The sequence below is a fragment of the Anarrhichthys ocellatus genome, unplaced genomic scaffold (assembly GCF_004355925.1).
Source record: "Anarrhichthys ocellatus isolate YVR2014 unplaced genomic scaffold, GSC_Weel_1.0 scaffold107, whole genome shotgun sequence".
Taxonomy (NCBI): Eukaryota; Metazoa; Chordata; class Actinopteri; order Perciformes; family Anarhichadidae; genus Anarrhichthys; species Anarrhichthys ocellatus.
Window position 1 is genome coordinate 340,589 of NW_022280137.1, and position 12,878 is coordinate 353,466.

General features: G+C 45.8%; 1 protein-coding gene across 1 annotated transcript in view; it reads right to left on the reverse strand.

The window, feature by feature from the left end:
• The window catches only part of slit2 (slit homolog 2 (Drosophila)), an 85,957-nt gene that overhangs the window by 19,402 nt on the left and 53,677 nt on the right, over positions 1-12,878 (reverse strand). The window contains exons 9-22 of the mRNA XM_031876310.1: positions 10,629-10,908; positions 10,416-10,487; positions 7,124-7,195; positions 6,812-6,955; positions 6,519-6,682; positions 6,175-6,198; positions 3,151-3,301; positions 2,945-3,019; positions 2,685-2,828; positions 2,275-2,418; positions 1,973-2,139; positions 1,738-1,870; positions 371-439; positions 73-144 (exon numbers count right to left, since the gene is read on the reverse strand). Coding sequence (XP_031732170.1) covers positions 73-144; positions 371-439; positions 1,738-1,870; positions 1,973-2,139; positions 2,275-2,418; positions 2,685-2,828; positions 2,945-3,019; positions 3,151-3,301; positions 6,175-6,198; positions 6,519-6,682; positions 6,812-6,955; positions 7,124-7,195; positions 10,416-10,487; positions 10,629-10,908 — 1,711 coding nt within the window. The remainder of the gene's footprint in view (positions 1-72; positions 145-370; positions 440-1,737; positions 1,871-1,972; positions 2,140-2,274; positions 2,419-2,684; positions 2,829-2,944; positions 3,020-3,150; positions 3,302-6,174; positions 6,199-6,518; positions 6,683-6,811; positions 6,956-7,123; positions 7,196-10,415; positions 10,488-10,628; positions 10,909-12,878) is intronic.

A 12,878-nucleotide genomic window follows, 5' to 3' on the forward strand; every position in this document is an offset into this window, starting at 1 on the left:
ACACACACACACACACACACACACACACACACACACACACACACACAGGGACTGATGTAAAGCCAGACTCACAGAGTAAGCAGCTCGGACATGTTACTGAGGCTGTGGTTGGACAACGTGCTGATCTGGTTGTTACTCAAATCACTGAAAAGGAAACAATAGCAGATACATGAAACACACACAGGCAGCACTGTCAACTCAGGCGTAACACACACACACACACACACAAACCATGTGTCGGCCAAATTCATTCACTTGAAAGTGATACAACACAAAGTACGATAACAGTCAGTTAGTTCTGGTCTTTAGTGTGTGTTTGACTGAGCGAAACTCTTCTTCTTTAGAATGAGGTGGTGTGGGTGGGACTTACATGAGCGTTAAGTGTTTGTAATTGGAGAGCTCCGCGGGAACCTGAGTGAAGTGGTTACCGTCCAGATACCTGAGAGAACAAACAGAGACAAACAGAGAGACAGAGGAGGTTTGGAAACGGAATATGAAAGATATAAAGGAGGATTGGGAAAGAGAAAGAGAGGAAATCAAGTTAGTTAGCCATGTGGGCGATTCCACATCTCCAGCCGTGTGAGCGATCGTTACTACTGCAGCGATAATAAACTCTGGAGTTTAATATCCCCACAGGCATCCTAACACAGTATGACCTCCCCCTCTCTCTTTCCCACCCACATGCACAACTGAGATCATATGTCCTTCGCTCTGTGATTATGTGCTATTAATCCGGCGTGATAATTAAGTCTTAAGAAGATTAAGGAGAAAGCAAAGAAGTCTGTGAGCCTTCAGTATGTGTACCTGTGTCTCTTTTATGTTAATGAGTACAGCTTCGATTAAGGAAAAGAAAAGATTTCAGATGGACAGTGTATCAAAAGTTCGAGGTTTTCTGAGGCTGACGACTTTAACGCGAGGGAAATAAATCACAAGCTGGAACACACACTTTTCTGACTTTTCTGAAACCTTTTCGGTCCCACACACTTCGTCTCTGCGACCCACACCAGGTCCGACCTCCATCGCGGCCTTTGCCGTCCCAGGAGCCAGCTGTCCTGTCAACTGCACAGCTCCTCGGGGTGCTGGTGGACTGCCTGTCTTCACCAAGCTGGGTGAAAATATTCAGCCCTGCCTATTGTAGCTTAACTAGTTTATTGACCACCATAGATAGAGTTAGAGTACAGAAAGACAGTGGGAGATTTGTGTGATTACACTACAAATTCTTTAGAGTCGAAAAATAAACGTGGGGTTAATTAACGCTGGTTGTTACATTTGTTTAATTAGACGCACTTCTATTGCATGAGACGGACAAGTTGTGCAATTTCAAATCCTCTAGAAATCCTTCAAAAGATTTGGATTACCTTATAATCCAACGTGTGCTGTATTATCTACATGAATGCAAATCATCACTGTTGGAAAAAAACAAAAACATGCATCTCTAAAATTTGGTGATTTAAAATGAAAAATTTCCAGAGTGACGAACCAGCTAACTTTCTGTTTATGTGTTTAGAAAGTGCTCAAACTTCTCAAGCTACAAAACACATTGTTTTATCGTCACAAAGCTCTAAACTGACTTGTTTTAAATTCAAGCTGATGTTTTGGAGATCCACGGTTTTTACAGGACTGTGACAAAGTGTCTTTGATTAAGAGGCTCAGTGAGGCAGTGGTGTATAATATGGGACCGCTGCGACAGTTAAAGCGGTTGGATTGCACTAGACCAGGTGCTGGTCTCTCACTCACAGTTCGGTGGTCTCTTTGGGGAGGCCTTTGGGCAGCGTGCTGAGGCCCTTGTTGCTGCAGCGCACCACGGTGTCCAGACAGGAACACTCGGCCGGACACCTCAGCACCGGGGAGCAGCTGTTGTCATCATTACCTGACAAGCGATGGGTGGTTGGGAGGATAGAAACGTGGTGATGAAAAATATAGACACAATTTCGTCATGGCTGCAGATGTTGCATAATAGCCCCCGCCTCACCATCTTCACAGGCAAAGTCCTGGACAGCTACGTCCTGGATGGGGATCTCCTTCAAGAAATACGGACTCTGGCAGCGAGGGTTGCCGGTGACGATGCGTTTCCTCCTCAGCCAATCGCCGAGCCAAGCCAGGTGACAGTTACAGTTGAAGGGATTGGCCAGAAGGTTTCTGGACAAAAAAGAGGGGAGATTTTTTTGGGGGATATTTTTTTTTTTGTGTGTGTGTTTTTTTTGTTGTTGTACATTTGCATTAGTAATGTGTGTGTCCAGGAGTGTGTGTGTGTGTGTGTGTGTGTGTACTCACAGCGTGGACAGGGAGTGCAGTGTGTCGAAGGCTCCGGGGTTCATGGAGGTGATCTGGTTGTCGTAGAGCGACAGGAGACGCACTGAACTCAAACCCACGAAGCTGCTGTTGCTCACACAGCTGATACGGTTGCTCCTCAGCATGCTGCTCATACACACACACACACACATGCACGCACACGCACACACACACACACACACAGGAAGGACAGGCACAAAAGATGAAATATACTGTGTAATTTACAAAATAAAAAAAAAGATCATTATATAAACCTGGGAGCTATGTACGCTCACATGTTTTAAATGCTTCTGTGGACACTGTCACGGTAGAGCGTATTTGAATATGGCACACATATTAGATATGATAATGCATCTGAATATGCATTCGAGTAACTGCGTGTGTGTACCCACAGTGTGCGCAGGCCGCTGAGTCCCTTCAGCATAAGGTGGTGAATGTTCTCCAGCCTATTGGAGGTGAGAATCAACTCATTGACCCCCGAGGCTCCCTCAAACGACCCCTCCTCTATGTCGGTGATGCGGTTGTTGCTCAGGTTACTGCGGGAGCGAGGAAATAAAAGGGATGAAATCTCATGGATTCATCTCGTGCAATCATAGCTTTTCTCTTGTGAGTTTCTGCCAACCACCCGTTACGTTTACAACATCTGACTCACATCTTCCTTAGCTGAGGCAACTTTTTGAAGATCCCTGTCGCCTCCAGCACGGTGAATTCATTGTTGTTCAGGCGCCTAGGAAGGGACAGGAGAAGAAAGGCAGTCAGAGACAAAGACAGAGAACAACACAGCGGAGACGGACGAGGAGGAGCAAAGAGAAGATAAAGGACACACACTCTGTAGTAGAAAAACACAGAGCGACTCACAGCTCGGCGGTGTACTGGGGGACGTGGTCTGGTATCTTGGTGAGTTTCTGGTTGGAGCAGTCGACCGTGGTGCCCTCACAGCGGCACTTCTCCGGGCAGGCCAAGTCGGCGAAGCAGTCCCCTCCTAGCTTGCTGCGGTAATCCTCAGTACCTGGTCGCGATCACAAGCACAACGTCACCGCCAGAGTCGGAAACACCCCCAGCGCTTGCTGGTAGCGGTTCCAACGGAAACGGGGTGGGCGGCCGGGGAGAAGGTCGTGATATGATGGAGGAATTTCGACATGCGCTGCTTTTGTTTGGAGTGGTGAATTTCAAATTGGACCAAACATCGCTGATTATGATGCAACAATGCCCGTGTGCATTACTTACAGATGCAACATTACAAAATGCTGCATCTGTATCACGGAGCCTAAAAGGAGCCAAGCTCACGAGACACAGACTGTCTGGACATGTTACACGCACACACACACATCCACACAAACACATGGGAGTTCAGTCCTGTCAGACTCCAAACCAGCTGTTAGTGTTCGAAACCACGGCATCAAGAGTTAGATCCTAGCAGGAAAATGCTCACACACACACACACACACACACACACACACACACACACACACACACAGGTGGGGGGGGACAGGAGATTGCTGTCTCTTGCGTCTTGGCCATGCTGTAGGGTTTCACAGGGCCGTTCCATGGTGCTTGACAGAACCATGTTCCACTATAGGAACCTGTCAGCCACATGGTTAGATCAAGCACAAAGGAACAACCTGCTGACTGACTGCTCCTCCGCTGGAACATGGGGGGTGGAGGGGAGGAGGAAGCAGAGAGGAGGAGACGAGCAGGAAAGGAGGGGGCGGATGAGGTAGAGGACAAGGAAAGTAGGAGAGGAGAGGACGAGAAGGTGAGGGGAAAGATGAGAGAGAGAGGAGAGGGAGGAGTGAAAAAGGACAAGGACAAGGGAGAGGATGAAGATGAGGTAAGAGAAGAGGATGAGAGAGAGAAGGAAGAAGAACAGATTGAGTGAGAAAGAAGAGGATAGAACAGGGTGAGATGAGGAGATGATAGAGAAAAGAAAAAGAAGAAGGGAGAGGACGAGGACAAAGATGAAGATGAAGATAAAGACGAGGATGAGGTGAGAGGAGAGGGTGAGAAGGAGAGGGGGGAAAGTGAATGATGGGAGGAGAGGTGAGGTGAAGATGAAGATAAGAAGAGGAAGAATCCAAAGATGGAAGGATGAGGGCTGAGAAGCAAGAGAAAGACAGAGCCGCCTAGCTTGAGGAAAACGTATCGGTTGGAATGAAGAGAGAAGAGGAGCAGCAATAAAGGAGGAGAAGAAGAGGGTGGGGAGGAAAGAAAGCACCGGGGAAGTAGACTGGAACATCTAAAGACGTCTAAACTCAGACACAACACAGGAGAGCAGGACCAGAGCGGCAGCTACAGAGGAGTGGGAGGAGAGTTACAGCAGCACTGAAAGCAAGAGAAGCCCATACACACGTATACCACGAACATGGGCACACACACACACACACACACACACACACACAACACACAGAGAGAGAAAATACATGATAAAATTGAATGAATATTTGTATCATCCTTGTTTGTAAACAGACAAGAGGAGTCACAGACGGGGCGGGGGGGGTGTCAAAGGTCACTGTGGGAGGTTAGAGGTCAACGGTCAGAGGCCGGTTCAGGGGGAACGAGAGGAGAGGGGCTCGGAACTGACGCGAGAATCGTGTGCGTGTGTGTGTTACTTACAGCCGACATGGTGTACTCCTGAGTGTGTGAGAGAGGCAGCAGGAGAGAGAAGAAGGGATTTCACTTGTTTGTTTAAACAGGAAGGGGGGGGGGGGGGGGGGAAAAACGGGGGAAAAAAATGGCTGCAATATTTCTGTGTTCAGTCCTCAGTCAGTGATTCATTTAAAGGGGTAATGACTCGTGAATGGTGAGAATCGTGCCAGCACAGCAGGACATTTGGTTGGGGTGCTTTCATCCCATGCACATCCCGGCCTACTTTGCTCGGAGCACGGCTGATTCAAACTTGTTTTGGGGACGATTGACGAGATGACACACAGAATAAAAGTTCATGAAAACACATAATTTTCAGTTCAATTTTCACTAAATGGTCGGAGGGATAAAACTAACTGGAATTAAAGAGGGTTTTGTACAAACAGAAATACCCGATCCAAAATAATACACCGTAAAATAGGTGACAAAACTTCTAGATACGTTGATCCGAGGCGCGATACCAATATTGTACCATGGAATAAAATACATGTTTGTTCAACTTTTCAACCGCAAACGTTCTTAAATTATTCAGCTGCGCCGCGTTTGTGCTATCTGGTGCTTTGAAACCTCTGTCCAACCCCCCGGTGAGTTAAATACTGCAGTTAGCACACACACACACACACACACACACACACGATCGCTCTCGTCCAACACACACACACGGTGCCTCCTCCGCATGCTGCTGTGGTAATGACCGCCTTCAGCCCTGCTACTGATCTCGTATGCACGACTGATTTACATATTACCCAGCGCCCCTCTGAGCGTGGCAACTGCGTGACCTTTTGATGTTCTGCGGTGGGCAAAACAGACGCAGATGCTGGATGACACATGCGCTCGTATGTTAGCTGTCATTAGACGTGGTAAGAAGTGAGGAAGACTGGTGTCTGTGATCGCACTTCAAATATACTTTCGGTTATAAAGTCTCTAAATCTCTAGCCTGGTCTTTATGGAGTCTCACGTGGAGTGGCCTTATTAATCCGATTGTTTTTCACCCTCTATCATTAAGGTTACGGTTACCATAGACAAATAAACCCCTGGTGCAAGGACAAGAGTGTGATTAGTGTGAAGAACTTGTCATGCCAAGGTGTCAGTCAAAGCAAAGCCACTCACTCACACTGGTGTCGGGAGTGTGCGAGTGTGCAGCATCCGCCGTGATGGACCACACGGTGTCTAACACACACACACACACACACACACACACACACACACACAAACACACACATGCTCGATGTACAATACCTGGGAAGAAATACTGTTCTCTAGCTAATGGAGAGACAGAGACAGAGAGAGTAAAATTGAAAAACAACAAAATAACAAAAGGCCAAAATCGAGTACTCACTGTGTGTGTGTGTGTGTGTGTGTGTGTGTGTGTGTGTGTGTGTGTGTGGTCAAATGAGGGAGAGAGAGAGAATGCTGAGGTTAGTAAAGAGAGGCTGAGGGAAAATCCCAGCAGGAAGACACAAAATGAGAACTTGGAAAAATTTGGATGTGACGTCCTCGGAGTCTGTGCGCGTGCGAACGATTGGTAACAGAAATCATCAAAGATCAATGTGTTCACGGTTCACATGCCGGGGTTTCTCTACCTGAGCAGCGAAACTTCTTGCTCTTGATCTGTCCGATGCGTTTGTTGGCGAGCCGCCGGGGGCTGGTGCAGCGGGCGCCGCTCGTCTCGATGGGATTGTCCTGCAGGTAGTCTGCCAGCCACTTCAGGTGGCAGTCGCAGATGAACGGGTTTTGGGCTAAGTGACTGACACACACACACACACACACACACACACACAGACATGGACACATGGAGCAAACAAAAAACACACAAGTAAGTTGTCAGAACAACCAAAGTTCTTGAGTGTGGGTATGTGTGTGTGTGTACACTTACAGTGTTTGTATGGCTCTAAGCGACGAGAAGGTCCCCTTGGCGATGGTCTGGAGCTTGTTGTCATAGAGTGAGAGCAGATTGAGGTTGTGGAGGTCCTGAAATGCGTCCACACGCAGGCACGCTATCTTATTAGCATTCAGTAACCTGAAAGAGACAGAACAGAGGAAATGTTACAGGTCATGGCTTTCAATCACGATGTCTCTCCACTCCGGTGACAATGCTTTAGTAAAAGCACTTTTCAGCAGAATATCAACGATTGGGAGCTCTCAGCTGCAACTCCAACTTTGTGTGTGTGTGTGTGTGTCTACTTACAATAGCTGCAGAGAAAACAGTCCCTCAAACAGTGCCTTGGAAATCTCAGTGATCTTATTCCCATACAGCACCCTGTGGAGCACAAACACTGCATTAATAAGTTATGAATACCACACGTATCATCCAGTAATGCTATCAATATTAACACTCTGCGTGTACTGCGTAGAGAGCCAAACCAAGTCCCCACTACCTTCTGTTCCACTAGCGTCTGTTTCCGATGGGAACATTTACGAACCTTTTATCAAACATGAAATCAATATTTATTTAGTGCTAAGAAAAAAACCGCAGCTCCAAATAGATCTTTGACAGTGAGCCAGTGAATGCTGCGTTCATGTTGGCCTGTGGGGAACAAACGCTGTAAATCTAAATGTCGGAATTGAGGAATGTCTGTCAGCTGCAATATCCCCCACTTCCAGAACCTCAAAAGTGTCCAAACCTTTGGCAAATCTGGAGCAGTTACATCTGATTATTAACTCTAATAGATTGTTCTGGTTTCACCAAATATGTCTCTTCTGCAGACTTGATTTGACACTTTAGACCCCCTGAAAGCCTCAATAGAAAAACTTCTTAAGGCTCTAAAATCCTAACACAGTTATTTGGTCTTATTTGGTTTATGGTCTCAATCTCTAGTTTCAAGTCTTCTTCAACACAGCATGATGTTCATTTAGTAAATGATGGTCCATTTAGAGTCAAATAGACCATAAAGCAGAGTATGCTTTAGGGCGGGCAAACTGTGATTGACAGGTCTCTGCCGCTACCAGAGCCGTATACTGCGTCTCTACGTCACTCCTCCGCATTCCAAATATGGTAACTTCTGTTCATTGGTTGCAAAAAAAACACCATGGCAACGGCCGGAATCCAAGATGGCCACGGCAAAATCGCCATACTCAAGTGCTCAAAACAACAGTCCACAAACCAATGGGTGACGTCACAATGAGTACGTCCACTTTTTATACACAGTCATGGTGTGGACCTAAATGAAACCCCTTTGGACAAATTTGATCCAGTGCCTCTCGTGAGAACCTGGATTTAAGCAGGACATCGTCTCTCCCCTTCTTGGATAACAGGACATCAACGAGAGGAAGCCGAGCCAAGGCGTGTGTGTCGGGTTCGAGCACGTGCATGTGTGTCCTGTTAGTGAGGGAGAGGCGAGTGTGTTATGTTGCAGGGTATAGTTGTGCAGTTGTGTCAGTGGCCTTATTGTTAAAGATATTAGCCTCAGCGATGTGTGTGCAAAGTGTGTACAGCCTCGTTGCCTTGGCTTGCATCCATGAAATGTTGAATATTGCGTATTAGTGTATCTGTGTAGGCCCTCCCACCCCCCCTCGATTGCCACCGGGTATTTTGTGTGAATAAGTCTTTATTGAATGGCTTTTTACTGAAGATGACACAGAAACATCCAAAAGAAAAACATAAAGACCTGAAATGATAAGACCTTAATAAAGAATGATTTGATTCTTTTTTGGCGGGTTCCAAGTTAAAACAGCAACAAAACTTCTCTCTCACCTGGCTGTGTGTGAACACTACGGACATAAAGTACAACTGGTTATGAACAGTCTTCATCTAAATGTCACAATAAAAAAACTCCTCTATAAATCTGGCTCTGGTGGGAGTTGAGTATGCTGCTATCAGAGTGAAGCCTTTTATAAATACATCAGATCGCATACACAAAACAGGTCCGGGCTGACACTGCCACTGCCTTGCCCATCGAATACCTCAGATGCACACAAACACACACACACACACACACACACACACACACACACACACGCTTGGAGAGCAATCAGTCATCTTCACGCTCCACGCTGAGTTGAGCTGTGTATGTAGGCAGCCTAAAGACATGTGTTTCAGATTGACTTTTTTTTACTTCATTGTGCTGAGTGGCCGTCCCTGAGAGACCTGAGGCTGGGATGCGGTAGAGTGGACGCTTCATTTACGTCCCACACGTGCATTAGCACATACTATTTCGTGCACACACACACACACACACACACACAGGGACAGAATGGATTGCTCATTTACGACCTTATCTAACCAAACCCTGACACACGGTGAACACCCAGCGCAGTTTAACGCGCAAGCCGCAGCGCATTCTGTGTGTCAGCATGGACGTGTGTCCCATTCTCTCAGTGGCGAATGTGTAATGAGGTGGCAGGAGCCTCCATTCAGCAATTCGGCATTTATGAATTATTGACTTTGGAGAGACGGGACCTTAATATAACTCCTGCGTGAAATAACTCTGCCTCCCTTGCTCCCTCTCCTGCTCCTCCTCTCGCCGTCTTCCTTCCCAGAGATTCACACGCAAAGCAGCTGCTCCGGCCTGGGAGGAGGCCGACAGTTCTCCTCAAAGACGTGTTGAAAATGTCTTTATCATCTTGCAAATGTGAAGCTACGTGTAATTTGGGATTTCTGCTGTTAGATTTTGCAAATATTTCTTGCCATAATAATAAGATAAAAGTCCAATAGTGCAAGAAACATAGCAAATTCAAAAACAAACCCCCACATAAGCCAAACCTATGAAACAGAAAAGGGCAAAATTATTATTATTAGAACTGACCCTTCGCTGAGGGTCGCTTGGTTACTTTCAGCTAACATTAACATTAGCCTAAATTATGATGTAAGGATTTTTGGACCATAATTTACTAAATGAACATCATGCTGTATTGAAGAAGACTTGAAACTAGAGATTGAGACCATAAACACGTGTTCACAATGTTTACAGAGTAATAAATCAAGAGACAAGTAGAGTCATTTTGTCATAGATTTCAATACAATCAGAATGCTTTTTGCAACCAGAGCAGTCGCCCCCTGATGGCCAGTAGAGAGAATGCAAGTTTAAGGCACTTCAGCATTGTCTTCATTTTTTAGAGCCGGAGGTTGCCGCCTGGTAAATAGTTAATAACATGCTAATAAAACAGCATCATCTAAACTCTTTAAATACAGAGTATTCCAGAACTTCCTGGTTCAACTTGACAAACTTGACGGGATTTTCCTGTGCAATGAGGGATCATTTCAGACCTGCTCACTTTTGTTTTCTCCCTGAAATAAAGTTGTTAAGAATATTTGGCCAAACTGCCAGGCTTGTATAAAACATGTCTTTCGCTTCTTGCTCGCTTTGTTGTGGCGATGTTATTGTGTTCCTGGATCCAAAGTACCAAGTACAAAGTTAACATGTCAGATAGAATGGATGGCTTAACGGTAGATATTCCCCGTGAGACTCAAAGGGCCATAGTGTGTTTGTGTTTTTTGTGCAAACCGGATCTGAAATACAAACATATCACGCAGTACTCACAGGGAGTTGAGGGAGCGCAGACCTTGGAAGGCGTCCGAGGCCAACTCTGATATCTGGTTGTTGCTCAAGTCTCTGTGAAGAGCGGAGCCAAAGAAAAAGAAGAAGTGAGCGAGGTAGAGAGAGAGACAAGTGTAAGAGGTCAATACAAACGGGATGGAAACAGAAGTCTTTGTGGATGGTTGACAGGGTGCACGGTACTCCTCGTCTACTCACATCCTGCGCAGCTTCTTATAAGAAGAGAAGGCTCCGGCTGGGATCACCTTGATGGCGTTCTGCTCCAGTCGTCTGGAACCAAACATACACACAGACCGTTGAAGGGGCGGCATTAACGTCGGCCCGTATCGCAGAGCTATCTCTGCTGTATTGTTGACTGCTGCGCGGTCCCTGGGGGCCTCCGGCTTTGGGGAACATTCCCCGATAAGAAGCTTTGATGCCCACTGCCAACGTCTGTCACATTTCTCTGATGTTTCGCCCTCTTTAAACTGTGTGTAAACTCAGACGCACACAGAGACACACTTAGCTATCTGGGCAGTGTTCCATTAAGTGCCAGTCCTGACTCAAAGCGAGCCAGGCCAGGAGAGGGAAAGAGAGAGGGAGAGAGAGAGAGAGAGAGAGAGAGAGAGTGTGGGAGGGGGCAAAGGGAAGAGAAAACAGACCCAAACAAGCGTTCTCTAAACATTTCACATGTTCAGTCACCGTGACAGGAGCGGCAGCAGAACATGATTTGCAAACCAACCATTCGATTGTGAAACATTTCCCTAAAATTAGTTTGCTTTTCATGTGCAGTTCTCTTCTGTTCCAGCTCCACTCTGGCCCTTTCTTCGTTACCAACATGCCTGACGGATCACACGGGAGGATTGTATTGCAATGTAATGTAATGTATTCTGTTTGTATGTCCTTTGGAAGAAGTCCAAGTCCAAGTGTTAAATCAATTGACGCTAGTCCAGGTCAAGTTTAAGATCAATAGATCAGCGGTTCGTAAGATAACTTATGAAAAGTAATTCCTCATTTTTTGAGTGTTTTCATACAAATGTCCAGCAACATGTGTCAATTTCCTCTTGTCACATACATGCATTCTTTTCAAAATAAACTTCTTTCTTCACAGGAAACAACTTTGTTAGGTTTATGAAAAGATTGTGGTCTGGCTTAGTCAACAAAGCCACTACTGCTACGACTTAGGTAAGGGGTAAATACATCAACGTTGTGACTTCTAGTCGCGCAGCGTTTGTCGCTCTGTATACTTCCTAGTTTGGGATTAGGTGAAATAAATACAAATTGATTTTGTCGGATGTAAAGTGCATTACTTTTTTGTAGTTATAGCTACGGACGGTGTATGAGAATAGCCTGAATAGATACGAGCGCAATTCAAGTGTGAGGTCTCGACAAAGCAGGTCTCAAGTCTCCAAGTCTTTGATTAAGTTCAGGTCAAGTCTCAAGTTAATCAAGACAAGTCGAGACTCAAGTTATGTCAAAGCAGGTCTCATGTAACGTCTAAAGTCAATCGAGACAAGTCCAAGTTGATTTACAAAGCCTTGTCATAGCTAATCTTCAGTCAACTGTCAAGTCAATCCAGACAAGTCCAAGTCAAGTTAATTTCAGTTTAAAGTCAAATCTCAAGTGTAGTCCAAGCACGTCCCAAGTCAAGTCTCAAATAAGTCAAAACAAATCCTAAATTAATTCGAAAATCAACCGAGACACGCCCAAGTCAAGAGCCAAAGTTTTGTCAAAGCAGGTCTCAAGTTGGGTCACAAACCAAATGAGACAAGTCCAACTCAATTCAGCGGCTTGTGCACTAGTCGCAGGGTTGGTGGTTTGATCCCCGGCTCCCTCTGTCAACCTGTCAAAGTGTCCTCGCCACATGGCTGCTCTGCCGCCATCAGTGTGTGTGTGATTGGGCGGCAAATTCCAAAGTGCGATAGAAAAGCGCTATATAAGTGCAATTTATTAATAATTTAGAAGTTGTCAATGGAGGTTTCAAGTCAGAACCAAATGAGACAGGTCCAAGTCAAGTCCTACAGTATTGTCAAAGCAGGTCTAGGGTCAAACCTAAAGTCAACCGAGACACGTTAAGTCTCAAGTCTTCATGGCAAAGTGCTCACCATGCCAATGACACAGCATTTGAACATTTTCCATTCAAAGCTTTGTTTTACATAGCTGAACCTAATCCCTTCCAATGGATGTTCAAGATGTGAGGCAATGCAAGACCTGCCTAGCGCTGTTATTCATGTTCCTATTTATCTTATTACCAGAACCTGACACTTGAATGTTTTCAAGTCTCGTCTTTAGAGTCAAGTCTCATGTGAGTCAAGTCTCGTCCACGTTCAGAGTCCTCCAGTCTCAAGTCTACAGCTCTGCTTAGTACTTAGTCTCTTTAAATCTGCTGGCTATATTTTCTTGATGCCCCCCCCCCCCCCCTCCCCCCCCTCTCGTTCTCTTCGCGCGGTGGAATAATAAAACCACATT